Source organism: Notothenia coriiceps, unplaced genomic scaffold (genome assembly GCF_000735185.1).
Source record: "Notothenia coriiceps isolate Sejong01 unplaced genomic scaffold, NC01 NC01_scaffold00026885, whole genome shotgun sequence".
Taxonomy (NCBI): domain Eukaryota; kingdom Metazoa; phylum Chordata; class Actinopteri; order Perciformes; family Nototheniidae; genus Notothenia; species Notothenia coriiceps.
This window is the reverse complement of record NW_011359586.1, coordinates 297,786-325,296: the sequence shown is the minus strand read 5'-3', so window position 1 is coordinate 325,296 and position 27,511 is coordinate 297,786. Positions and strand designations below refer to the sequence as shown.

The 27,511-nt window shown below is 41.1% G+C and overlaps 1 protein-coding gene across 3 annotated transcripts; it reads right to left on the bottom strand.

Annotated features, from left to right (window-relative positions):
- Positions 1-9,587: 9,587 nt before the first annotated feature.
- ints2 (integrator complex subunit 2) lies at positions 9,588-27,055 on the bottom strand. Of its 3 annotated transcripts, none has more exons than XM_010784997.1 (25): positions 27,006-27,055; positions 25,138-25,446; positions 24,847-24,985; positions 24,507-24,609; positions 24,178-24,291; positions 23,276-23,406; positions 22,636-22,806; positions 21,383-21,603; positions 21,139-21,264; positions 20,875-20,946; positions 19,699-19,813; positions 19,176-19,244; positions 18,083-18,217; positions 17,809-17,985; positions 17,339-17,453; positions 16,542-16,646; positions 16,170-16,334; positions 14,916-15,117; positions 13,119-13,244; positions 12,830-13,031; positions 12,130-12,411; positions 11,460-11,567; positions 11,165-11,270; positions 10,718-10,894; positions 9,588-10,241 (listed from the first exon to the last, which is right to left on the bottom strand). In XM_010784997.1, the coding sequence occupies exons 1-25, from the start codon at positions 27,017-27,019 to the stop codon at positions 10,060-10,062; spliced, it is 3,666 nt and encodes a 1,221-aa protein (XP_010783299.1). In that variant the 5' UTR covers positions 27,020-27,055; the 3' UTR covers positions 9,588-10,059. The 3 variants fall into 3 exon arrangements, with proteins under 3 accessions (XP_010783299.1, XP_010783301.1, XP_010783302.1); XM_010784999.1 differs by having other exon boundaries at positions 17,339-17,450; XM_010785000.1 differs by lacking the exon at positions 27,006-27,055 and adding an exon at positions 26,221-26,521.
- Between the last annotated feature and the right edge of the window lie 456 nt (positions 27,056-27,511).

The following is a 27,511-nucleotide window of genomic DNA, read 5'->3' as shown; positions in this document are numbered from 1 at the left end:
CTCGGCTGGGTGACATGCTGTTTGATGCTCATGGTACCTGTCACTGTAAATAGAGTTTGTAAACTGTACCCTGTACATTATGTTGTATGTCATCCTTATTGTCGTTCTGTTGTTTTTATGTTACATGTGTAACTAATGTCCTGCAGGTCACCCTTGAAAAAGAGATCTTTTGATCTCAAGGGGCTTTCACCTGGTTAAATAAAGGCTACACTCCACTGAGAGGGCAGGAGGGAAAACACCGTTCTGTTATACAGAGTGTGGAGCCTGTTGAATAGATTCAAAATATGTTGGCACAGGTGTGTTAGTACGAGTTTTTTCAGTGTCAGAGATGCAATCCAATTTGCTCGTTTATGTCATTATCTGCTCTCTTTCTATTAACATTCCCTAATCGATGTAACCCTTTTCTTTGTAGGCTACTGGTAATATGAGCAGTTGTGTGAAGCCTGCAGTACTCTCAACCTGTGCTCAATGAGTTACTATGGCTCATATAAAATCACATAAAAATGCCCACGCTGGTGTTATTATAACATTTTTTAAAAGCGAGAATATTATGTTTCCTCAGAAGCATTTTCATGGGGAAAGGATTTATTGCACCCAGTACGTCTCCACAACATTTTGTGCTGTAGAGGAAGTAAATCACACATGAGAAGCACACACTATGGGATAAGCTCACACTTAAAGAACCCTTCTAGGTGGTAAATCCAACAAGCCGCTATCTTGATCCGAGCTTGAGACTCAGTTTTAGCGCTGGTCAACCATCATCACAGTGTTTTAGATGATCTATGATGTCATCTTGGGAAGTAACAATCCTGGGAATTAATTCAACAGGGAGTTCACAATGTTTTTATAATCAATGCATTTACACTGTAAATTCCTCTAGATTATATATTTAATAGCGGGTCCCATGAATAATAGCAACATATTTGAATGAATATCTATGTATTTATAGGATAAAACGCAGCATGGAATCCAGCTACAGAGTCATTGATATCAGCCTGACAATAAGTTGGCTAGTGCTCCAACACATGTTGGAGCGTGGTTAATGGATCGGACATCTGTAGGCGTTTGACCAATCGCCGGCAAGCTACCGATTAGAGCAGACTGGCTCTGGTTTCAGACAGAGGGTGAAAAGAGGTGCTGCAGCACAGGCAGTATGAGAAAAGAGCTTTTTGAACATTAAAGCAAACATTTCACAGTTGAGGCTAAACAAAACAATATGAACCCTGTAAATGAGCACAATAGGGCCCCTTTAAGGATTATAACTTTAACATGACCTCTTGACATATTCTCATTAAGAAAATCTAATAAAACTAGCTCAAATTTAAATCTAAATGAGTAAAAGCAAATGAAGTCTCCAGCATGTGAGGGGGGGGCCCTCTGGTCTGTGTGTTCCAGCTCTGGGACATGTCATCGTTCAGGGCAGCGCTGTATGAACCATTAACCTCCAGGCAGAGCTGCTCCCCTGAGCCCTGGCAGTGTTGAGGTGTGGAAGAGCTATCTGCTCTCAGAGGGCAAGACACAGAGAAAGTAGGGCATCACTGACAACACATGGGAGAAGCAACCTGAGTAGCATAAGGCCTCAATCTCAGAACCGCAGCTCCTCAAACTGGCAAACTGCTATTAAAAATGAACTCAAACTACCTTATAATGTTAACAGATGGCACCTTTTTGCTAGGCTTTTATTACATCTCAATTGAAATGTCCCCAGATGGAGCTTTTCAGCTGTGTGTGATTCATTTCCTCTGAGTGCTCTTACAAGCGACATTAGCAACGTCTCTGGTAATGTGGGAAGTCAGCCGTCTCGACTCGTGACAGCCGCCGTAGCCTACTGCCGTGTCAAGGTGTTTCTGTAGCTTTGATCCTTTCATTATTAGTTGCAGAATAGAAAGGATTATTTAGCTGCACCTCACAACAGGGAGTGCCACTTGTTTTTAAAGCAAGGGGGGGTAAAAGCATCGTGCCATCCTGGAGCTGGTGCGACGGGCGGAGGAGCAGAAAAGATACAATTTCACAGCTGAGCTCACCCGCTTGGTTCTCCGCCGTGAGCAAGGAAGGATTTCACATCTGAGTTAATAACTGAGCGAGGTAGATGATGGTATCACATTTTTACACTGCTTGGCGTCTGTTCCTCTTCATCATGGAAGATGATGTTAACCTTTTCAAGGTCTTACAATATCACATGCTGTAAAAGAGCAACACAGTGTCTTATATTCACTTAAATCCACTGATGCACCTTTTTCTTCCTTTTTTATAAATTGTGTTTCTGCTTAGGTTAGCTGGTGCAAGAGGGGATTTCATCATCTGATCATGAAGAGTTGTGAGTATTCATTTGACTTTAAATGTGCTTTTTTCTACTGGGACATTAACATATTCCAAAACATGTAAACAATCTTGACAGTACTCCAAGTTGGGGTTGTAATACACATATTTGTGTCTGCATTTAATGCTTTACTGAGACTCTGGGTTTTCGATAATGGGTTTCTCCCTATAATTATTGAATATCACAGAGCAGAGTCTACAGCCAGGCATAATGTTTACTATGTTAACCATCTTAGTTTAATCTAACCACATTTGAAACAAATTTCCTCTTATTTTGATGGGAATGGCCTCATTTGGTAGGTATTTGGTATAAAAATACTGCGCAAATGCAAATAGACTGACTTGATTTTGCTCAATAAAGGTCACTTATTTGATCACAATGGAGGACAAAAGGCAAACATCAATACACAAAAACACACAACCCTGAATTTCTATTCTCACCAACAATAATGCACTTCATATTCTCCATTGTTTTCCTTGGATGCTGGCCCCCTTTCATCGTTATGCAGAAACCTTCAGCTCATCAGGTGTCAGTCAGGAGGCTATACTGTCTCAGCTGAGGAAACAATCTGCCATCTCTACGGGCCCACCGGCGAAGACACACACACACACACACACACACACACACCTTATAGCTGCNTCACACACACACACACACACACACACACACACACACACACACACACACACACACACACACACACACACACACACACACACACACACACACACACACACACACACACACACACACACACACACACACACACACACACACACACACACACACACACACACACACACACACACCTTATAGCTGCAGCGGAGGATAATCAAAACCCATAATAGCTTTTTAAATCACAACGTTAATGACAAGATCTCTCGATTATAATGCATTGTAATCACGCCATTAATATGGATATGACTTCAGCGTTGGGAGCCATCTGTTTGGCTGAGGCAGCTCTGGAGCTCTTCCAGCAGGCGTGCTTATTTCAAGGACTGCTTTTTGGCCAGCGATCACAGGCAACATAATCAATGTGAATGCCGCCACCAGCGCTATGAAACCAGGGACCCAAATTGATCCATCAATCACTTATTCAGACAATGTTTATTCAGCTTTGCCTCACTTCGCAGTTATTCACTCACAGATGGAAGCTCTCACAGAAAGATGGCAGAGACTGGAGAGCAATAACATGGCATAAAAACAGGCGTTCTTTACACAGGGCTTTAGTTTTCTCTTTTGGTGGGGTAGGTGATTGCCTTGGGTTACCTCTGGGTGGAATCAATTATACAAGCTTTTTAAAAGGCCCTCTTTGGTGTTCACAGGAATGCGCAAAGCGAGCATGCTCTCGAGGTATCTAGCATTATTCTTTTTTATGTTCTTACATCAAACTTTCTCTTTCTACTCAAACTTTTCCGTACTAGAGTGGAAATATGGGGCATTTGAGATGTTATTGCAAAACATCAATTGCCCCCCCCCCCCTTCCTTCCTTCCCCTTATGACTAATGTATTTCTAGTACAAAAGCATATGTTGCTTTTAAAGAAGCTCGGCAGCAACTCCTGGGTGCTGTCGCCATGTTTGTGGTCGCTGGAGGGGGGGAAAGAGGCAGGAACAGAAATACTCCTTATTTTGCCTCGGGGTGTTTCTGACAGCTTCTCTTAGTGTTTAGGCATTAAAGGAATGAGAGCCGAACGCTGGCTTTGTTGTGACATGGGTCTCGCTGAGAAAGTCTGGGGAGGCCAGCGGCTGGGGGGGGAGAAAAAGTGGAGCCACATGTGACATGTCACAAGTGGAGATGCTGGAGAGAAAATAATTTGCAATTTAAATAAGGACTCTGCAGTTTAAACAAAACAAAACAAATTCGCATGCTTTCAAAGAACATAACAGCATTTTGCCAGACACACATTTCATTGCCTTAATTATTTTTACTAAATGTGTTTTTTCATTCCCGTGATGTAAATAGTCCAGACGGGGAAGACTATGGGATGTCGATGTAACTGCAGTGCTCCCTTGATGGTGATGATGAATGCCAGACAGGCTTTATGTGAGGTTGACTTCAAACACATTTTCAGGCTTCACTCCTGTTAGGTGCACATTGAAGAAAAGCTCATTTGACGATAAAAGCAGAAGCAGCAGGGGCCTTCTCTTATTGCATAGCTCTTACAGTTTACGAATACCCTGCACCCAATTTGCAATAGTTTCCTGGAGTTACAAAACTCTTGAAAGAAAAACATATTTCTTACATCTTCCCAGTGTAGCTTGAAGCACACAAGTATGCAAACCACATGCTACTGTCTGTCTGTTACATCTCCTGCCAGGCATTTTAAGTTTGGAGCCTTTTTTACCTGCTGGAACATGGGAGCATTGAATCTTTTTTAGTCTGTGGTTAATTGGCAAGCCTGCCTACACTCCCTCAGAGAAGAAGACAGTCTGCAGGGAGAAGGGGAGCCAACGCAGCGCATCTCATCTCTCTGCAGACTTCTTCATCTCTTGTAATTAATTGCATCTTTAAAAGAACAGAATGTAAATACGCCGCTGACACGCTGCCAATTAATTTTAAATCGCCGTCTTCCTGCCATTTTCTGCTCCACCGAGAGGGAAATCAAAAGTTTTAGAGGGTGTTACGAGAGCTTTAATAGTTTCCCTTTGTTCATTGCAACACATTGGGAGAATGCATTCAGGCCTGACAAAGTGCTCCTGCTCCGTGTAATCAATTCTGTCAGATTCTAGCAGCCGAGGAAGACGAGGTGGAGAGAAGATCTGAGAGAAACCATCATCACACTTGTTTCCCCTTGTTCTTTGATCTGGCAAAACAAGGTGCTTTTCACATGGAAATGTAGATAAAGAGAGAACCTCCATATCTATAAAGGAAAAATATGAATTGACCTGGTTGTATAGGCCTATTTAGCAATTGGTCATCATTGACCTCAAGTCTGTGGTCACTGTCAAATCATCAAACAAACTAAACACACAACCTTAAAGCACAGATTTGTAGTGAAGATAATGATGGTTCTACCTTTATATTTTTGTATCCAGCGTACATATTCACATTGGCACACACTGACACAGTCTTATAAGCCCTGCAGAAAACCTACAGCCTTACGACCTGTTTAATATCTATATAGTCTCCAAAATAACAGGAACATTACTTATCGTCAATGAGAACCGAAAAGTCTCTGAAGGAAGCCAAAAATAAGTAACAGGGCTTAAATTAACACAAAAATATTTCTGATGCACCAGTGCACATCATTCTCATGCATTGACATAACCATTAGACTCACGCAAGTGTCACTTTTCACACGCTCCAATGTCCATTTCCTCAAGGAGGGAAAAACCGATGTATAAATGATAACGTTAGTGTGTAAAGAGCAGACTGACGAATACGCAAGACAGAGAGACACAGCAGCATTGTATAACAATTCTCACATTTTATTAAAAGAAAAACAGCACAGAAATGTAGATTCCCTGTACACTACCTACTGTACATTGAAGGTACGCTCAGTGATATTCTAATACACTGCCATTATCCACACTTTAAACTACCATAAATTAAATAAATGTTATGCAAAGTTTAGAGGTTTGTTGACATTATCAGTGTAATCATGTGAATAATTATTCTGACCCTGACCATGTCAAATTCCAAGAGAGTTGTAGTCAGATTATTTGTAATTCCTTAAAGGACATTGCAGAGCATATCAAAATGTTTTAACTGTCATAAAATTGATTTTTCCAAAGGTTTGCTGAAATGTTCAGTGTCATCCTGTTCCTCCTATGTGTCCATCCTGTGTCCACGGAGCTCAATGACCATGTTAAATCTGAAGTAAATGTACTTTCTCACTTCGTGCTAAATGTAAAGGATGGCAGCCATGTGTAACCTGGTAGAGAAAATATTTCCATCCTGATAAAACACATGAATGTGTGTTTTAAATGTCATGGCAGTACATCCATAAGTTGTGGAGATCTTTCAGTTTTGGACCTGGACCAACCAAACCATCTGGCATCCAGATCTACAGCGTTTACACGGCTGGAGAACAGGGAGCGAACATGCAGCTATGCATCCGTTTGGAAATCTGTTCACCGAACCAACATGGACACGGATATGTGAAATAACTGATGTTACGTGAAATTAAATTGACAGTGGTCTCAGAATGTTCAGAGTTTCAGTTTGGAAGAGACAGCGATGAGTCATCTGGTGCTCTGGTTTCTGTACTGCGAAGAAAAAATAAAGAGTACTGTATGTACCTTCCTTCCAAATCAAAGAGCAGGCTGGAGAAGTCCAATACCAAAAGAGCACTAGAGACCCACATTGTCCTCCTGTATGGCTCCACAGTAGCCACAGCACTGTGTGGGTGTTTAACTGCATTATACTTGAAGTGCCTTTCTCTCAAAGAGCCACTGAGGCCATTAGGGAGAGAATGCTCTGCTAACCTCGATGACCCTTGTAAGAAGCTGGAGTGGGATTTTCTGTTGCCTCTCAAGGGCCCATCTTTTATTACCAGCAAGTAAACAGAAGCAAATAGACCTGTGATGTGAATTGAAAAAGCTGCAGGTAGTGTATACCCCGCTAAGTGCATTAAGAACACGATTTAGGAGCTTCCCTCGTGTTCTCGGGGAGATTTCTAAAAGGTGGAGGTGCCTTTGTGAAACTGTTTTTAATAAGGTTGTTGTTTACGCATCATTGGCTAAAGAACTAAGCTGGGCAGTAAAAAAAAAATACATTAAAATAAGAGATTAAGCTCAAAGTCCACAGAACCTGTGCACCCCAACGCACTGAACCCATAACAGAATTCTTAACAAGAAATGAATAACTCTATGGCCATTCAACAACAACATTCTGAATCTGAAGGGAAATGTTAAGTCAACTTCAGATCATATTAAGCATGCTTTTTGACACTGTAAAATATTTTTTTATACTTTCCAAAATAGACAGAGGGTGAAAAGAGGTGCTGCAGAACAGGCAGTATGAGAAAAATAAAGACCTTTTTGAACATTAAAGCCTGGAGACATGTCACAGAAGGGGCACAAAACACAAATATGAACCTGAGAATGACCATAAGATGAAAATGTTCCTAACTATTGTTTTAAAAACTCATTAAGTCCTATCACAACAACAGTTTGTTTTGTGTAAAACCTGCAGGATTCTCCAGGTACATTTGTTCATGAATCGCTATAGATGAATGTTACATTGTGTGGCTGAAGGAGCAGTAATGTTCTGTCTCACACAAACAACTTAATCAGCTCTGAATGCCATCGACTTGTTAATAGACTTGCAGCATGGGAGCCTGTGTCTAATTACAAACTGAATGTCATCAGCAGGTGATCCCAGGGTAGCAGACAACTGCCATCACACAACGAGCCGAACATGTTGTTTAATGTGTCCTGTCTTCAGACTGAACAGATAATACATCTCCTCTGTCTCCTCCTCATGCAACACCATTTTTCTGCTGTTTGAAAGGAGTTGTGTTGTGCTTGGTGTTGGAAGCACAGCGGCAACGCCAGTGGAAACAAAACTGACGTGTGATTTCCCCCTCACTCGCTTCAGGCATCTCTCACAGCGTTGGGAAACTGCAGCAACTCAACAAGCTGCTGCAGGGAGCCCCAGACTGCCTCCACACACACAGAGAAACTTGATGCAAGTCACAAAAAGGTATCAAAACACACTTTACTGTACACCATCTACCTATTTGTATTGCATGGAGGCGTGTGGCGCGGTGTTGGGATCAGGGGAGCACAGGTTCAAACCCCACTGCAGTCAGCATGTCGTTGTGTCCCTGGGCAAGACACTTCACCCCAAAATGCTCCTGTGGGGATTGTCCACAGTATTGAGTATGGAAGTCGCTTTGGATAAAAGCGTCTAACAAGTTTATTAAAAATAATATTACATTTTTAGAATGGTAATGAAAAAGTGTCATAACACCTTTGTGAATAACTGCATATAGAGGCAGAGAAGTAACTTAAACATGAAATTAGCATTTCCTTTCACTACATCTCCTTCATAAACACAGTTTATAGGCCACTTGCGCTGTATTTTGTATACCACTTCAAGTTTCATATTTCAGTATAATTTGCGCAAACCTTCAAATATTTTCCCAGGTTCATCACTGCTGACTGAGGATTTATTTGGTTAATGCAGGATGGATCTGAGGATCTGTGCGTGGCAAGACTGCCCTCTGGTGAATCACCAGGATAAGTCTGTCGGGATATGATGGCACAGCTGCAACAACATGGATCCATGTGTGGTCATACGTGCAGGACGTATGTGATATAACAGAAAAGAAGGAAGTGGCTTTAATCCGGATTTATAACAGATAAAGAGATCCTTGATATCATTGACAATGGGTTTTGAATGTTTCAATCAAAAAGACAAAAAGGCATTACAAAAGATTGTAGCTCCTTTGACAATCTAACAAAATACATGATCAGCCTTGTAATAAAGACGCTTTTACCTTGCAAGCGACAAAGATAAGAGGAATAGAGACTTTGTGTTTAGAGATGTTAATCTGGGAGCATGATCTGCTGTAACAATAGTCCGTTTGTTTTTCTGTGGAATGATACAGACATTGAATACAATCTCCACCCAGGACAACTAAGACTTATCTACATTGAATATAGCTGTGAGCCAATCCAGTGAACGTCTGTTACCAGCAGGGCTGTAGGAAGTACCAGTTCATTCCTGTCGAAGTTCAATACTGCTGTTATTTAACAGTCCAGTGTTTCCTACACAGTGTGACAGTCAGGTCATTATTTTACAGATTAGTCTTTCAAATCAAGCTTTTATTTAAGTGCTGCATGCAGTGACTGATTTGCTTTGCCACTCTTTGAACATTTATTGGAACTGAGCCTTGTAATGTTATCAATTGTACTTTTCCAAGTCAAAACATCTGCAAAGAAAAAAAAAAAAAAAGAAGGTCCATAAGCTCTTTTTACAGTAGTCATTTAAAAAAGGTACATATCTTGTATGTAACAGTCAACAAGCGTGTTCAACACCATGTGTGTAAGCATAGCTTCAACCGCTGGTTTGGATACATTTTGCGTGGCTTTTCATTCATTCCTTCAAAATTAAGGCCTTGCATACACCTTACATAATAAAATATAATTAAAGCTGCCAGACAAACTCATACAGAACAAAAAATATTGTTTGCACAACGAGTGGCCATGATGTGACGAGTCCTGGTGGAGAAACACACATATAAAACGTCCTGATACCACCCAAGATTTAGATTTCAGACTAAGGGTCAAATGGACTAACAAACCAAATTCAACTCATCAAAGTTGTTTTTGTTTTATTACAAACAAACACAGTACAAAAGCTCTACATATTATTTCATGGTAACATGTTCCTTTATTCCCCATTGCTGACTCACTTAAAGCTTAGAAAAATATGCCTAAAGGCGAATGAAATTGACTCATTTAACATTTTCAGTATTTTACTTTCTACAAATTCACAGCGCACATAAACATACATTTTCAAAATAAATTGCAAATCAGGATTTATTTACAGTGTGTGGAATAGTAGAAAATTGATTTTTCAGTTCAGACTACAAAGAAATTGAATGGACAAACAATACATGTCCCGTCATGTGCACAGAATGAGACCCACAGTCGGTCTGAGTCCGCTAGTTGAAGAATGGATGTGTGTGACAGTAGCCCTCTCAGGAGAATTCATGTCTTTCAGAGGCAGTTATGAGGGTTGTTAATTAAAGTCCAGTCCCCTGCTCTTCCTCGAGCGTACCTGTGCTTATAGTCCATGCAGGGTGGAGGTGATGATGTCCATGAAGGTGGCCTCCACACAGTAGCAGAGCTGGACATCAGGGTCAGCTCCCCCCAGCTCCTCTGCCATCCTCTGGGGTAAAGTCAGTTTGGAGGAGCCTCCTCCTGGAGCCACAGCGCCCCGAGGCTTCTCCTTCAGATACTGCAGGCCTGAGGCAGGGACAGGACAAACTCCTTATTAATGTCATTATTAAAACTCTCTCTAATTGTCACTGGTCATCTGTCTGCTATTCATTATTAAGCATCCACCTGATTAGACTACAGAGATGTAGAATCTGGTGAGTACCTATATCTAGAAATATTCTTCATGTACCATTCCCACGTGAAATAAAAGTGTAAACATTCACAATGTAACTTTACGCTTTCCTGCCAACGAGTGTGAAGGAGAACAAACAAAACATGTCCACACTATCAAAGCCTTTATCATGTAAACCGTTACTATAAACGCAATTGTGTAAAATGTATTTAGAGGATTCCTTGATAACCATGCCAGTCAATATATACCGTCACTTTATTGTAGAAGATGTTCAAGATAATGACAAATCAATCACTTTGAAAGCCTCAATTGAAATGTAAAGAGAGGCATTTGACACAGCGACTTGTTTAGTTATAAAGACTGTACTTACGTGTGATGAGAGGGTCGATGTCCCTGGCTTTGGTGGCGACGTCGGAGGCACACACCTGCCCCACCTGCACCAGCAGACCTGCGACATCATCGTAGAGCGGAGGGAAGGCCTGGCAGAAGGACACCAGGCACGGCAGGATGGGCATGAAGAAGGAGAAGCGCTTGGCCCGAGTCAGCACTAAAGGAACAAAACACAGTAAACACAGCGGCTAATAGTCTGGTACACACTGTGCTCTTGTGTAACAGAGGGAGAAAGCTGCACTGACACTCAGAGACCAGATGGTGGCAGCCAAATGTAGGGATACAAACACCAAGACATGCCGTTTCATGAGAAGCTGATATAATGTGTACAGGCTGCATTGTGAGTCACAGGAAAGTGGATCAAAAGAGGGAGCTACAACCAAAAGCATGAATTCATTAGATGTAGAGAGAAGTTTCTCTGACTGACCTGTAAGCAGGGTGCCCATGACACTGATGGCCAGCCGGGCCACGCTGAGAGACTTGGGCAGCGCGTACTGCGTACACAAGTACGACAGCAACTGGATCGCAAAGATCTGTGAGGACAAACCCATTCAGAACATCTGCACATTTTCATGTAGCGAATATACACTCAGCAGAAAGTACTTAATATAGTTAAAAAACATGTGAGTTTAAGAGAGGCTCTGGCACGAGCCCAGGGCAAGTCTGGGATTTACAGCCAGGAAAGAGAGAAGAAATTGGAGGAGAGGTTGGGGGGGCCTCACCTGCTTCTCCAGCTGGGGCTGGGCCAGCAGCTCCGGGATGAAGTCCAGACAGATATGGATGGAGGGGATGCCTGCCACAGTCAGAGGCAGCAGAGCTTGAGGGTAACCCTGACAGAGAGAGGCGCACAGACAGCAGACATAAATCTTCGCATAACAAAACAAGAATGATAAAGAAGGTTTAAAAAAAGTCAGTTCATTCAAGTACTTGAATATGAAACATGTTTAAACAGCAGCTTCTGCTTGGCCGTGGGGGGGNGGGGGGGGGGGGGGGGGGATTAGCATAGCAGGGGGAGAGGATTGGTTTGATGAAGTCCACCATATGGCTGTCTGATACTGCATGGAGTGCTGCAGTCACTTACAGCTAATGCCATGGCACAATGTGATGATAACTAATGGGGTCAACATGACTGTGAATAACTAACTGACTCAAAGGTATTTTCAGAACTAAGGCAGGTCAACTATTTAAACAACAGGTATTTGCATGAGAACATTCCTTTCTTATGGCGAAAGCAAGAGAACGTGATCACGCAGTCATGTCATTATTAAGGACTGTCATAAAGGGCCTGAGCAACACACTCTTTTATGTGACTCTATATTTCTATCTGCCAGCCTTCCAACTGCCACAGTAACACAACAAATAATAAAACTTCATCTTCCTCCCATGTATTACCTGAAAGTGGACCAACTTGGCAATGTTGGGGTCAGCGATGAACATCTGATGCAGCAGACAGCAGATGAGACACTGCACCTCCCTCAAGTCACTGAGCAGGCCTCCCTCTGGCTCAGCGTCCTCCACGCCCCCCCTGGCTCGGGGCCCCAGGCTTCCCTGTTTCGATTTCCCTGGCACGGAGCCCCTAATGCTACTCAGCAGGCTCTCTGTGTTGGCCCCCAGCTGCTGCTCTTCTGAGGTTGGCAGGCACACCTCCAGGAGGAGCTGGACTGCTGCGCTGTCCTGGGGTTTTAGAGAAACAGGTGGTTATCATGGCAAGTGTGAATGGTCATCTTTCATACTCATGCTTTACCAAACACTCAAACCAAACCAAAATACATTTTTCTTATGTGAATCCTATATTAACTCAACAATATCCGGAGAATAAATTCAAGACATTATCCAGAGTTTCTCTTTCACACATATAGCGCACAACTGGAGATAGTCCATGTTCTTTGTAACTGGAAAAGGTCTGATTGGTTTTAGAAGATTGACAGTTGGTGAGAGCTACAGGATGCATTAAACGCATTCTTCACTTTTTTTTATTCTTCACTTAAATGATCCTTTCTTTTTCTCGCTGGAACGATTCTTTTCTTCCAATTTACCCCAACGACAAAAGTGATGCCATGTGTAGATCATCTCAATTCAGATGTTGAATTACCTGCGCAGAGAGAAGGGCGTTCTTCAGCTCCTCCCTGGTGACCTCGGGTGTTTCTGGCTGTCCGGGCACCCCCAGGTTAGAGACCGTCTGGGTCTGCCGATCAAAGTCAGCCGTCTCCTTCAGGTGGCAGTGCAGGTAGGCCTTAGAGGCCAGCAGGTAGCCATTCAGCATGTGAAGGACAATGTCCATCAGAGGAGGACACCTGGCATGTACAAATAGACATTTCATGTTCCAAAAACAGAAGTGCGTATGGGTGCTTTATAGATATCCAAATATGTTCTTTAGTCACCTGTACACCCTTTGATCGCAGCGCAGCACGATGAGAGGGTCCACCATCAGGTCGTTCTGAGTGTACTTCTGCTGATGGAGCAGCTTTGCTGACGGTTGGAGGGCGTTCACTGTCATCACCCACAACCTGCAACACATCACTTTTAGCTTTCTGGTTGAGTAATATAGTAAACCAAAAAAAAGAATCACTCAATTTCAAATTAAGATACAGTATCTAACATTAATTAGGTCTAACATATACAAAGAATATATCACATAATGAGACATTATAGCACTTCAGAATCTGAGTACTTTATAGAGTTGCTCCATTTTAGAATAAAATACACATACAACTAAATTATAAAAACACATAAGTTAAAATATGCAATAAAATAGAATAATAATATTTATATAAATATAAGAAGTTAAGGTACAAATGTGCACATTGTAAAAACTAAAATGAATATGTAAAAATGTGTGTATGCAATGTTGTATTAGCATTAACACAGATTTTCAGGGTATTTTAGGGAAAAACACTTCAGTGAGGCTTTAATTCAGTTACCCACACATTAGCCTGCAGCGGCATGTCCCCCTCATCTCTTATCAGACTGATGATAAACTATAAACAGCAGGCGACTCTTGAAACCCAAAGCCTTCCTGCAGCTTGTACCCTGGCATCCATCAGTGGATCTGTGTGAAATGTGACACTGCTGCCCTCCTGCAGGGTTCACCAGAGCCCAGACCTCTGCAGCATTCAACGCTGTGACAGGGAGTGAGGAAGAGGAGGGGGCACCAACACCATACATCTCCCTCCTGCCCTGAGCCCTTCTTGTTAGAGAACCCTGTTGGATCGATAGGATGTCTGCTCAGAGCTTTGGTATCTGTGCTCCTGTGGGCCCGGGGCAGAGTGAGGGTCACCCCTTCTTCTGTCCGGAGGGTTGGCGCAGGTTGACAGAGTTGTTAGGCTCGATACCTCTGATCTATTCACACAATAATCATTGAGCAGGCAGCCTGGGGTTAAAGCCAACAACTCTTGTTCCACTGGTGTCCATTTATTCCATTTACAGAGTCTCACAGCAGCTTTACAAAGCCTTGGGAGAGATAACCCTAAGCCAAGAACCATTGACTGAAAATACCTACAGTTATAAATCTCACCAGGAGGAAATAATATCACTTCTTCAATAGGTTCAAATGTACTGATGCTACAACGCTGGTATTGTTATTATCTTGTGAGTCTGTGTGTGTGTGTGTGTGTGTGTGTGTGTGTGTGTGTGTGTGTGTGTGTGTGTGTGTGTGTGTGTGTGTGTGTGTGTCTCATCATGGCAACATGTTGCCTTCAAGTTCAAGGCTTTTATTGGTCATACGAACATAGCTACAGTGTAGTTATGACGATGAAAATCTTAGGTCACAGGTTCCTCCGACAGCCTTTGAAGCAGGATGAGGTCACAACATTTAATGGGTGTGCAGTTAAGATTTTTGTATACTATTTCTCTCATCAAGTTCAGCAAAGATCCCAAATACTGATTCAAAGATTAGAAATGCAAGATACTTATTTGGACTGAAAACCCAAATGATGACATTAATTAAAAAGGCATACCAATAAAGCCCTAAGGCAAAAAGAATACACTATCAACTTGGCAAACTAAATGATTTGGGTCTTAAACAACCTTTAAAACTTGCTCAACCTAATTGGCTCCACTTTCCAAATAACTGTGACGGATATTTCCCATGTGACATTCAGTGGTATTTTCACAAGAGGCTGTCACAGTTAGGTTTTCTATCCTTCGTCACAACATCTTCTCCTGTCCAGAGCACGTACCTGCGAGGCATCACAGTGTTGAGGCCCATCCAGAGCTTGTTGAGGGTCTGCAGTATTCTGCGAGGCACCGCGGGCTCCAGCAGCAGAGCCATGCTGGCTGTGAGGGCCTCTGCATAAGGGATGAGGTCTCCGGGGGAAAGCAGCGTTAGATGCTCCAGGATCCGCATCAGCCTCGGGCTGCTGGATGGTAACTTCTGGAAGGCTATGGGGGGAGGGACAGACCGCTAAATGAATCTTCAAATATGAAGCCAATGTGCACTCCATGAAACCATCGGGATGGAAACCAAAAACTTCAAGAGCATCAATTAGACAGTAGCAACATCTGGCTAACCCTTTTGTTTAAATGAGATTAGGGTTTATACTTAATGGTGGCGTAAGTAAATATATAATCACAGAGTTATCATCCTTTAACATTCATTTACAAAAACTGTGAATCTGTGATGACACATGTCAAATCTACAGAATGACAAAAGGTAGGTCATTAACTAGAGAGGTTCAGTTCCACACGAATGCAATCACACCTTTTTCCCAAACTCTAATTTGAAACCTCTGTTCATTTCCTATCACAAAGCCCCAGGAGCTATTCTTCTATTCTTACCAGACGTTCCTTTTCATAATTAATCCATGAACTGTCTGTGTTGTCACCATTATTCTCAAGGTTCGTTAAGGTTGTAAAGCAGATATAATTATAATTATATATAATTACACAGTTGTGCATGGTTGTATAAAAAAAGAATGAAATATCAATTTGTGAAGGTGGGTAAGGTGTATACATTAACCTGCATAATGTGTGTGAAACTGATTATCTGTTACACTTTTGCATTTTTGGTCAAATCATTTATTTTAAAGAAAGAAGAACGGTTACAGCCCAATCCTCTTAACCTTTAAAGTAATAGCCTTTGAGATAAGATTTTAGGCAGATAATACCTGGAACTGTATGATACGGGCTCCTTGGTTTCTCATGTTAAATACTTTTCAAATGTTTCCAATTAACTCTTGTAAGGTTGTTTTGTTTCTATTTACCTTGTTCAAATATGTAGCACAGATGTCATCACATTGCTAGGTCATTGAAGTAGAAACCTACGGGGACTGCGTATCTACAGCCGTGTATTGCATAGCTTCCGGGCTGGTACCTCTGTCTGTTTCTCCAAACTGGGAGGATGACACCTGACATCTACTGTAGGGTTTTACACTTTCTACTTCATATAACACCTTTAAGCTTCTAACCCCCCCCCCCATTTCCCTCATCCTCACCTTGGTGGAGCTGGCTCTGAGTGTATCTGCAGGTATTGCTGGGGAGCATCATCTTCCTCAGCAGGGGCAGAGTGCCAGTCACCTCCTCTTCACACACCCAGTCCTCCACCAGACACAGGTGGGGGTAGTTTGTGGCCAGCAGCCTCAGCAGGGCCGAGTGCAGACCTGGGAACAGAGAGGAGGAAGAAAGTTGTTTGTGAGTTTATAACTAACAATCATTTGGTGTTTTTCTAATTTGTTTACAAGAAGAGATAATGTGCCCAGATTGGATGTTCTTTTAGGTGGAGTAGTGATATCTACTATGAGAATACCATATTCGTAAAGCAAAACAAAGATATAGAAATGTAACAAAACACAAAGTCCTGGTCTCACCTCCCAGCTCCTGCTGCAGTCCCTGTGCCTGGGTAACCAAGTACTTAATGGGGATCTGGTCCATTAAGGCTGCCGAGTAGGACTTTGGCTTCCTCTGCATCATGGCTGAAAACAAGAATGAAAAGGGGTGAGTGCAGCACATCATTATAAGAGAGGAAATAGAGAAGATGATAACATGCAGCAAGAAAAGGACAAGACGGAGCATAAGTGTTATTATGCGGTGTGAGGACCCCAGAGCTGCTGCGTTAGAGGAGTGGAGGTGATTTTTCATTGACGTGGGTTCATTACCGCTGCTGATGGGCTTCATTACTCCTTTTTTGAAGGCAGCCGGAGCACTTAGGTAAACAACAGCAATTAAAGAGATGGGCAAAAACTCTCATAAATCTGGCCTAATGAAAGGCAAGAGGAGGGCTCATCATGGGAGAGAATACACTTCGACTAGGCTAACTGCTAATGCTCCATCTAACCTACAGCTGTCCTAGTTAGCTCCATTCCCGCAGCCATTGTACTTGGCTTTTTGTCAGCCCTCCATTTATTCTCTATGAAGCAGCCAACATTCGGTGCCAAGAGAGAAAAGGGTGAATGACTGCACACATCCAGAGAGAGAGCATCCCCTACAACTTAACAGAGGACAAAAGCTGCCTTTCTCCTCTCACTGCCTGACAAATTCCCTCCATCTCACACACAATGCCTCCTTCAGCAGAGGAGATGACAAAGAATGCACTTTGGATAGACAGAAGAAGAGATAATACGAAATAGAAAGGGAGTGAGCCAACAGCACAGTGTGTGGTACATACCCAGTTGTTTGGTGCTCGCCAACAGGTTCTCCTCATAGGACAGGATGTAGTAGAGGATGAGGAGTTGGGTGGTGATGGAGTAGCGCTGCCGTCCTCCTCGACTGCCCTCCCCCTGCTAACCAATGGAAAAAGAGAAGCAAAACAAGGTCTCAATCATTAGCGAATGTGGGGATGGATACTTTCAAAAGATTCACAATATAAGAGTTTCCAGATTGACAATGGACACATATTAGATATGGGTCTTTGTGTTGTTCTATAATACACATTTAAAATATAGTTTATGTTTATAATATGTCCATTTAGCACAACAAGATTTTAAAGGCCTTTAGATTTACGGAGGTGAAACGACCAACGACCAACTCTTTTGCAAAGAGTTAACAATCTAATACTAACTACTAAGAGAAAAATGTTGCCTTTCCACCAATAAAACACAAATACTACTCTCCCGAGGAGCCCAGGGGTTAACTCACCCCAGCGGCACTCCGGAAGACATTGAGGATCTCCTGCTCAGTGATTGGCTGGTTGGTGGCCTCTGGGTTGGCCTTGGATGCTGGAGTGAGGATGGAGTTAATGTAGGCGTCTATTAGTGGAATCAGTTGGGTGTGGATCGGGGTGGTTGTCTCACAGAGTTGACGATAGATCCAATCCTGGGAGATGCACACAAGGACAGTAAAGATGAGCACAATTAAAAACAGACCTAACCAACACTTACCAGCTAGTAGTCAATGAGTGCACATTGCCTACCTTGATGGACACTTTGTGCTTGGTGAAGGCTCGGCTCCGCAGCAGCTGGTAGATGCAGTGGATGGGGAGGAATCCTGTGATGGTGGCACTCAGGTTGTTGGTCACTGCGACCCTCACCGCGTGGGCTGTAACCACCTACACAACAGAAAAAAGTTATCTAAACTGCAAAAATGGTAAACAGACAATGCACACACAAAAAGTATGGTTAGTACAACACCATGATATAATTACAGTGTTTTATAGGGACATTTCATATCATTTTGGCAAGGTGTTTAATTAAAGCTTCTACATTTCAGAGCTTACAGGAGCTCTCCGTGACCCTCCATTATTATGTTTTGAAGAGATAATAAGCCTCCACAATTAAACAAATTAAAATGTGAACATTAGAATTAACTGTGAGAAAATGTGCATAAGGATAATAATGTATGTATTTGGCTGTACCGAATAGTTTCAAGCTTCATTCACAATGTTAACATTCAAATTGTAGCATTCTAACAATTAAATATTCCACTGCTTCTCCTTTTTTCTTTGTGTCTTTTCTTTCTATTAAGACCCTATACTTCTGCACAGTTGCAGGTAAACATAAGGCAGAATAAATATTCTTAGTATTATACTATTTGTACAATAATATTCAGTAGTGGTCGCGTAGGATAGTTTTCAGACTTCTGTGATAAAATATTTACATAGGAGAGGGATGAGATTTCTTGAAGAACATAAACCACCTCTTTTACTCCACTGCCAAGTCTCAGACATGTCTAACTCCTGAGCTTTGAAAAGATTAAGAGTCATTTGTAAAATTCAACATTTTCTTATCTAACCAAATATTTGCTTCCAAATATATATATATTTTTGGATCTTTTTTTGGCGATGGCTCTTTTGAGTGTTGGAAATACTTAAATACGTTTAAAAAAAAAAAGTGTTTATTAAACAAAAAAAGGCTAACTAATTTAATAACTTTGTTAGGATTAAGGATTTCATTGACAATTATTAATATTATTTATTCCCCTTTTTTGGACATTGAGGTATTTAAATATACAAGCGGACTAACAAAACTTTATTCAATAAAAGCATCAAAACCAGCCATTGTATGTACCTGTTCTGTGAAGATCTCCTGTGTGAAGATAGTCTTCATCTTGCTTAGAGAGCTCGGCTTGATGGCAATCTGTCAAAAGTTGAACAATGACATAGAAAATCAACAATGGTGGCAACATGGGGGAAAACAACCTGCAGGCTACAGTGCTGCTATTTTCTAATTCCCTCCTTTCATATTTCATAAGAAAATTCTACATGGCAGGCACGACATTGAATCGAGAGGCTTGCCCTAGGGGTGGAAACAAACAGGCTCTAAATCCAATGACATTACACATCTTAGCGGAAAATACACAGAGACAGGGAAACTACTTAGCACACAGGCAGGAAACAATAGTGCACTTAATAAGTAATAAAACAGCAAATTGGCCAGAGGGTATAGAGTGCCTTGGTAGATATTTATATACTGTTTCATCATTTTTAGTCTTTCTATGCACCCCTGCTGCAGAGGAGCCGGTCGCTGGTCAGCCAGACAGATGTATTGATCACTGCTTCCCTGCCTCCCTCCCTCCCACCTAGCACCTTACCTTCATCCCCAAAGTAGAGCACACCAACTCAATAATGGAGCTGAGCTGGTTGCTATGGAAATACATGGCAACCAGTAATAGCATCTCTCCAAAAGAAGCAGATACGCCCGCAGCGCTGTAAGGAGGACACAGATATGCATGCAAGGCAAGTGAGAGAAGATACTTAGACTTGTCGTTAATCCTGCCTTTTACAAGACTGCATTTTAATAAACTGATTATGCTAGTGGCACACGCACACACCTTCTATCAGCCCGCATCCCCTGAAGTCACTTTAGTCTGTGATGATTTATGCATTATGGAATAGAGTCGAACACTCATATACACTGCTGCAGTTTTCATTTGCTGTTTCGACAGGTTATATAAACTTAATTTTAACATTCCAAAAAAAGAAAAGCTTTGCGGGGTTTATCTCTACCATTAAAAACACAAGTACAGAGGGAGCATTGACGTGTTCCAAATATTGGAAATAAACAAAGAACAATCCTATTTAAGTATGAATTCAGACATAAATGCCCCACATTTAACTAGTCAATTGAACTTCTATTGCTCCTTTATTTTATGAATATTGGTTTGAAGGTTCTCAATTAATTGTCCATAAACTCTAAAGCAGACCATACCAGTTTTAACTGTGTGCAAGAAAAGTTTCCAAATACTTTTATAATCAGATATTTACCAAAGACAACAACACAGTGCTTTCGCAAGGCTAAAAAGACAATATTATTTGGAATATCAGACAAAGTAAAACCCTGGAAATCTCACAATAAATTCTGACATTTCAGCACAAATGTTTTTTGCGTTATATTAAAACAATGAACAGTATAATCTAGGGTGGTGTTATGATTTCACAACTCCTTAAATTAGCAGAATATAAAAGACACATATTACTTAAAACACTTTCGCTGTTCTTCAAACTGCATGCACAACCCATATACACCTTCCAGAAATGTTAAGATGTTAAATATTCATTCTAACAATACTGAGCGCTACATTAAAGTGGAGTTAAAATATATGTACAAAATGTATCTATCATACATATTTTCTAATATAAGTTAAGCATTTAAAAACACACAGTAAAAAGTCAACCTTGCATAATTCAAGTAAATGTAAAATGGGCCGAAACCAAATGCCTGTCTGATAATACCTCTTTATTACAGAAACTGTAGAGATCCTCCTTACCTCTCAAAGTACTCCTCCTCTTTGATCATCCAGCTGAGCCACATGACCATCAGCTGCTCCTGCTCCGGAGTGCTGGACACAAACAAAGAGATGATAATGCTCACACTGCATACAACAAAGTGACAATATTCAAACCTCAAAGATGCAGCGTGGACTCAAGACTGCTGTTAGCTGAATAGGGTGTGTGATCCCAACCAATTGTACATGTGGTTGACTAATAAAACAACTACTTCTGAAAGTGTGAGTCAATGAGGCTTTATGTACCTGACCAGAGTAGGGAAGGCCAGCAGCTTGCAGAAGGACAGAGAGACAAAGCGGACTCCGGCAGGAGTTGCTGGGGGCCGGCTGGTCATCAACTGCAAGAGCTGCTCTGCCTCTTCATCTGTGGGTCTGTAGAGGCAGAGCAGTGAGTTTATTATCTTGATGATGTTAACTTTTCAGAACAAAACCAATACTTTAAAAAGATTGTGGAACGAATGGTGAGGGGAACTACATCTTTATGACCTACCTGAGGCCCGCGATGCCCATGAGGGCGCAGTACAGTCGCAGCAGAGCGCTGGCCTTCACCACATGCTCCTCTCTGAGGCCGGAGTACCCTGAGCCGGGCTCCTCCTCCATGCCACTGTTGTTGGGCACGTGGGTGCTCCGTGAGCGCGGCAGGATGGCGACCAGCTCCAGCAGCAGCTGTCTGCGCATCTGCCACAGCACAGAGCTGCTCTCTCTCTTCCTCTGGCAGAACAGGGAGGATGACATGGTCAGGATTTATACCAAATGCCTACACTAAGGCTCCTACAGTTATTTATTCTTTTTATATATTAAAAATATATTATATATATATATATTATTTTACGATAATTGACAAACAATAGATTAACAATATTGTGGAAAGGCAATTTTCTATAAATCAAAGATTTGTCTTCTACATGTTCTAGTGAACAAATCAGGAAAAGCTTAATATGCACACACATACAGAGATAATGTGGTTAAATAATAATAATAGGAAAAACATTAAAGTGAATCTAAAAAAAATTATTTGACAGAGAAAGGGTGTGTTAAAAATTATCCATCTGTTTAAATAAGCTGCCAGGATTGTCAGCGGATTTAAAGATATATAAAACCATAAATATTATGTAACATTTTTCAGAGTTGGCCTGAATATAGGAACATTGAACTTAAAACATGAGAATTAGGAGAGGATGAGACAGTATGGGGTATGACTTAATACAATTGTCCCTTGCTGGAATGGGCAATGCACTCAATGAGGGTCATAACAAGAATAGAAAGACACATTTGTGTGTAAGAATGTGTCCATAGAATTTACAATCAGGGTAGTTAGGATGATGACACGCACATATGAAAGCGGGGCATATTCTGGACTGACGTGATGCTACTCCTAATACATTAATACCTTGTTCTGAATATCTAATCAAAGTTGATAAATCATGTAAACATGAACTAGTTTTAACCCCATTTCATCCAGTAGACTCAGATAAGCTGCTGGCTCCGACATGGTGAGATTGTTGTAACATGCTCCATAAGTACAGCACAACATCTTGTCTTGTCAGCTTACACACAGTTCCTCTGCTCAACATGATGAGACACAATGATTACACATTTAAGCATAACAGATTGGATCTTGCTGCATTACAATCTCCTACATGTTAAACTACTGACCTATATCTGAACCCAGTGTTGTGTCTACTAGTGTTTGTGTGCGCCCAATTAAAACTGCATTAGATGGAATTGAGAATAAAGCCTCACCTGTTGTCCATTTCGAATGAACATGCTGAACCAGGTACGGACTTTGCTGTTGGTACCCAGCAGGAGACCGCTGACGTAGGAGACGAGGGGACTGACCGCCTCATCTGGAGTATCTGGTCTGTAGTCCAGAGTCAGAGCCACTCCCAGGCCAGGCAGGTGGCACTCCTCCACCTGGAAATACACAGTTAATTACATTATTATACTAGTAAATGATTCTCAAGGCTTACGTTTTGTTTAAAAAAGGAGGGGAAAAATAAACACTTTGCTACTTTAAATGAGTGATGTTAATATATTTTGCAGTACAACTCAATGATAATTGTTTATGTCTTCTATTATAATCAGCAATTAAATATATTTTTTTGTTTTTGTTATTTGATTAACAAATTGGATCTTATGTATATATATGTCTTATTTTGACTGCCTGCTGTTTTTTGTATGTATCCAGGTTTCTGCAATTAATTGAAAAATTATAAAAACAAACATCTGGTAAGAATTACATTTTGACATGAAAGCACACAAACACAACAAAAAATAATTGTTCTAAGAAGTATTACTTTTTGAAAAAGATAAACTCTAGGAGGCAATGGATTAGGATTCAGGAGGTAGGGAGCCCAGTGATTATATTAATAGCGTTACTGACCACCATGGCTCTGATGTTGAGGGCCTGCGAGGGGTTCATCTGACAGAGCTGCCTTAGGGCTTCAGTCCTGCGCCGACCACCCACACTCTCCTCATCCTGACGCTCTCCATTCTTGATCAAACCTCGACAAACTGCAAAGGCAGACATGCACATTTCAATTAACAAGCAGCTCAGAACATCCTTGAAATAGAATATGTTTTAATGTCATTGCCAAGTCACGTTCCTCCATAATTACCCTAAACTTTAAAATCATGACTTGTTTATTTGCCTGTAAATAAGATTTAACAGCCATCATAAGACCTCTCACTAGTTATTAGCACTTGTCCACAGATGACAGTTTAAGACAAACGGCTTATGGATGGCAGAGACTAGTTAGTTTCCATTTCTTCCACTTGTGGATTATTTCATATGCTATAAAAGGAGCTAGCGTAGTAAGGTGTGGTTACCAGCTGTCTACCTGACAGGCCTTGATGAAACAAAGCCAAAAAGATTCATGTGACCGCTTTGTAACACACACAAAAAGCTATGGAATTAAGCCTGACTCTCTGTGTGATAAGGCACTTGAGTTGGCGGGTGTTTTATTATAATGTGTCTCTCAAAGCACACTGTGAGCCAAAGCAGACAATAATGTTTATTATCATTTGAACACAAACACACACACAGCCTGGGGCCTGGCTAGAAATACAGGATAAAAGGCTAAACCCAGAAAGAAACAATGTGATGTCAACTAAATAGCAATCTGCATATATTTATAATGAAGCTTCTAATGTAATTGTAAGTAAAGCCATAATTCTGCCACAGCAGGCACACTACCTAACCATATGAAAATGGTGCTGTCAATTAAACAGCCACTCTATTTCACACTTTTCAACTGACACAATAATGTGAGACAGATGCATTACCTTCATTGAAGCTGTCGGGGACATTGGCAACCAACAGACACAGAAACCAGTCTCCATTGCGGACATGAAGCAAAGCCTCAGCCACATCCACAATGGGGAGCAAGGAAGGCAGTTCTAGGGAAAAAAATATTAAAACAGACAAAGATGTGTCAAATACACACACAATCAATCAGACGAGGTCTTTTCAGGCTGGTTTAACAAAATATTAGGTTGTTTTTCCAAATATGTTTGTACAGTATATATTTACAAACGTCATTGTATTTAGCAACATAAAAGTTCCACAAAAAATGAAGATAAAACTAGTAAGAAGATGAAAATAAGTTTGTTACCTGCTTGTAAAATGCAGAGGACATCAGCTACTTCGTCCAAGTAAACAGGGCTTTCAAAGAGTTCAGACGACTTTAAGAAAAACTCTCCATTCGAGTCTACCACCTGAAAAACAACAAGGGGACAGAAAACAGTCAGTGTGGATGAATAATTTGTGTAATCTTATTCGATGAAGATGCAAGTATTAATTATCTAATCTTTTGATTTGATTGCAATTCATACTTTTTTATTATTTATGTAATGATTTTATCAGCAAATAAACTGTTTTTATCATCTTATTTATCATTCAAGCTAACTTTATGTTGTTCATGTTTTCACTGAGTCATGTGCGGACCTTATTACCTTATTCATGATCGCCAACAGCTCACTGAGGGTCAGACGGAGTCTCCTGAGGGGATCACTGTGTTCAAACTCCAGGGTCAGGCCATGCTGTAGCTGTGACACCAGGATGCTCTCTCCATTAGAGCCACCTGCTTTATGCCTGGAAGAAAAGACAGCACATTATGTAAACTGCTAAAAAATGTATATGGATAACAGTGATCAGTTGTATTGAGTTGTATGAAGACACAGATGCAGTTAATCTAAAAAACAACCAGACTTTAGCAATAATCACCACATGTAAATTAGATATACCTAAGTTGCTGCTCCTTTCGTGCATCCTGCTCCAAGGCATGAAAGTCAACAGACAGAAGTGCTACTATGGAGTTGACAGCTTCCACTCCAGAGAGCAGGCGGAGGATAAGCTTCTTGTCCTGTGCCCAGGACTGGCTCTGATCAGCTGGAGCACACAGAGCCATCCTCACCAGGCAGGGCAGCAGCAGCCTCAGCTCAGGGTCACTGAGGGCAGCCAGCCGAGACACATCCACCTTCTGCATGGCTTCAAAAGCATAGGAGCTGACAAACTGCAGCCCTGCACTGTCTGCCATCTCTATGCAATGTAGCCTTGAAGGAAATTACAAACAGACAATTTAGAGCAAATTAAGATGTCACCTGAAAGCAAATACAGCGGACAGTCTTCTAGTCTGGGCATTTTGACTTTTAACACCTAAAACTATATAAAACCAGACATTCAGGGTAGCTTACAGCTGGCAGAAGAGGCTGGGTAAAGTTACATTGTCAAAAGTACCAATGCATTTATTTCTCGATAAGCTATGTTAGTAAATATTACAATTATAATTCATGTGTAGTCGATCAAAAATGATTAAAAAGTCGTTCCAGTACTTGATAACAGAGTAAGAATATATTGATACGCACACCAAAGAAGCTCCCTACTGAATGTTGCTGCCAATTGTAATATCAGTATAACTTTGCTAACAAAGTATGCTGGCTATCACAGATGACTTACCGCAATGTTGATGGTGCTCATGCTAGCTTATACTTGGAAGGTTACATATCGTTAACTTTAACTGAAGTGGAATTTGCTTGCGCCAATACAAGACATTATTCTGATTCATGTGTAGCACTTGTACATGTTCAATATAAATATTTACAGCACAAGTAATATAGTAAAATACAGCCAACTTCAATTATTATGCTAACTAGCAGTAGCTAACTGGCAGTAGCTAAGACTCATTCACTATCCCATTGAGCGACTCTTAGCATGCTACTAGCCTGCTAACAGCTAGGCTAACATGTCAGGCTCGCGTGTGCCGACTGGTCCCTCTCTACATTTTAAACATTCAATTAAAATACAACAGACAGACACAACCATCTTACCTCTTCTATTAAGATGAAAATTAGTCTTTAAACAAGAAATGTCACCATGTAGGCCTTCAGACCTCGGACTCTGTTGTGTACCGTCAGCCTTAAAAGCTATGGGGGGAGTCCACAGCCAGTGTCAGAGAAAGAAGCTCGTCTTAGCTGTTCCGGTAGGTTTGTTGAAACGTCTTAGTATTTGTATTTTTAACGCTCTGTCTGTTATTGTTTCCACATATCCACTTGGAAATTATCTCTATCTACAGCGATCTCTATGTCAGTGAGATAGCCGGTGTTTTCAGCCCCGTAGAGCAGAGCTAACTGCCCGTATCACTGACAGAGAGCGGAGGCAGGACCACACTCGGGTCTTTACCGCAGATCAACATGTGCTGGGCAATATTGACACCATGAATGATTATGGAGTTTATCTTATTTCCAATATTTAATTTGCAGAACAAAGCAGTTGTTGAGTTGTTCGGCTTCTTGGATCAGGCAACAATCTCCTTATAGTCATACTTTGTGTGTAGACCTCACACAATAGTATCAATATAACAACATTTATCAATCTATTCCCCCAAGTTCTGGTGGCAGATTTGCTTGATATCCATATGATAAAGTTGCAGACATTGATATGTTAAGATATACAATAAACACACATCATTATGAATGTGTTGCTTTCTAAAAAGAAGTTATAAATTACACCATATTAAGATTGATTATAACATGGAATACTTGGTTTTAGAGGCAAAACAAACATCCCAAGTAACGATATGTAACATTTTAGAATTATGTAGACTATTACCTACCCAGTCACTGACATTCAGTGTAACTTCCACTACATTTCCAAAGGCACATTGACAGCAGTTGCTGAGGGATAGACTACAGGAAAACGGAGCAGGACCTCTGTGTATCCAAAGGCTGATGACAGACAGGAAAAATGCAGAAAAAAAATGAATTGCCAGCTGCTACTGCAACACCTCAGGGAAATTCAGCAATTTACAAGTAGGAGTTTTGACTCAATTTATTATGCAGGGTAATCCCAGTGGCTTTTCCACTAGTGCTGTAACGTGTAAGATCTACTTTATAGTAGCCTACAGACAGTTTAGTAGAAGCATATGGCCAGGCGACTCTGCATCTAACCACGATTTCCCAAAATCAAAACATGGCACTGTACTAAAAATATTTTTCTTAGGGTTTTAGGAAATAATGAATGTATTTATACACGCAACGAAAGACCACATATTGAAGGCCATATAATTAAACAAGCACACATTGGTACATTTGCATAGTTAACGGCAAAAGCAAAGTAGTT

Coding starts and splice junctions, on each gene's coding strand:
- ints2 (XM_010784997.1), bottom strand. Junction 17,454..17,808: donor TCTTCCGGAGTGCCGCTGGG/GTGAGTTAACCC, acceptor TCCATTGGTTAG/CAGGGGGAGGGCAGTCGAGG. Junction 10,895..11,164: donor CATGGGCACCCTGCTTACAG/GTCAGTCAGAGA, acceptor TTGTTCCTTTAG/TGCTGACTCGGGCCAAGCGC.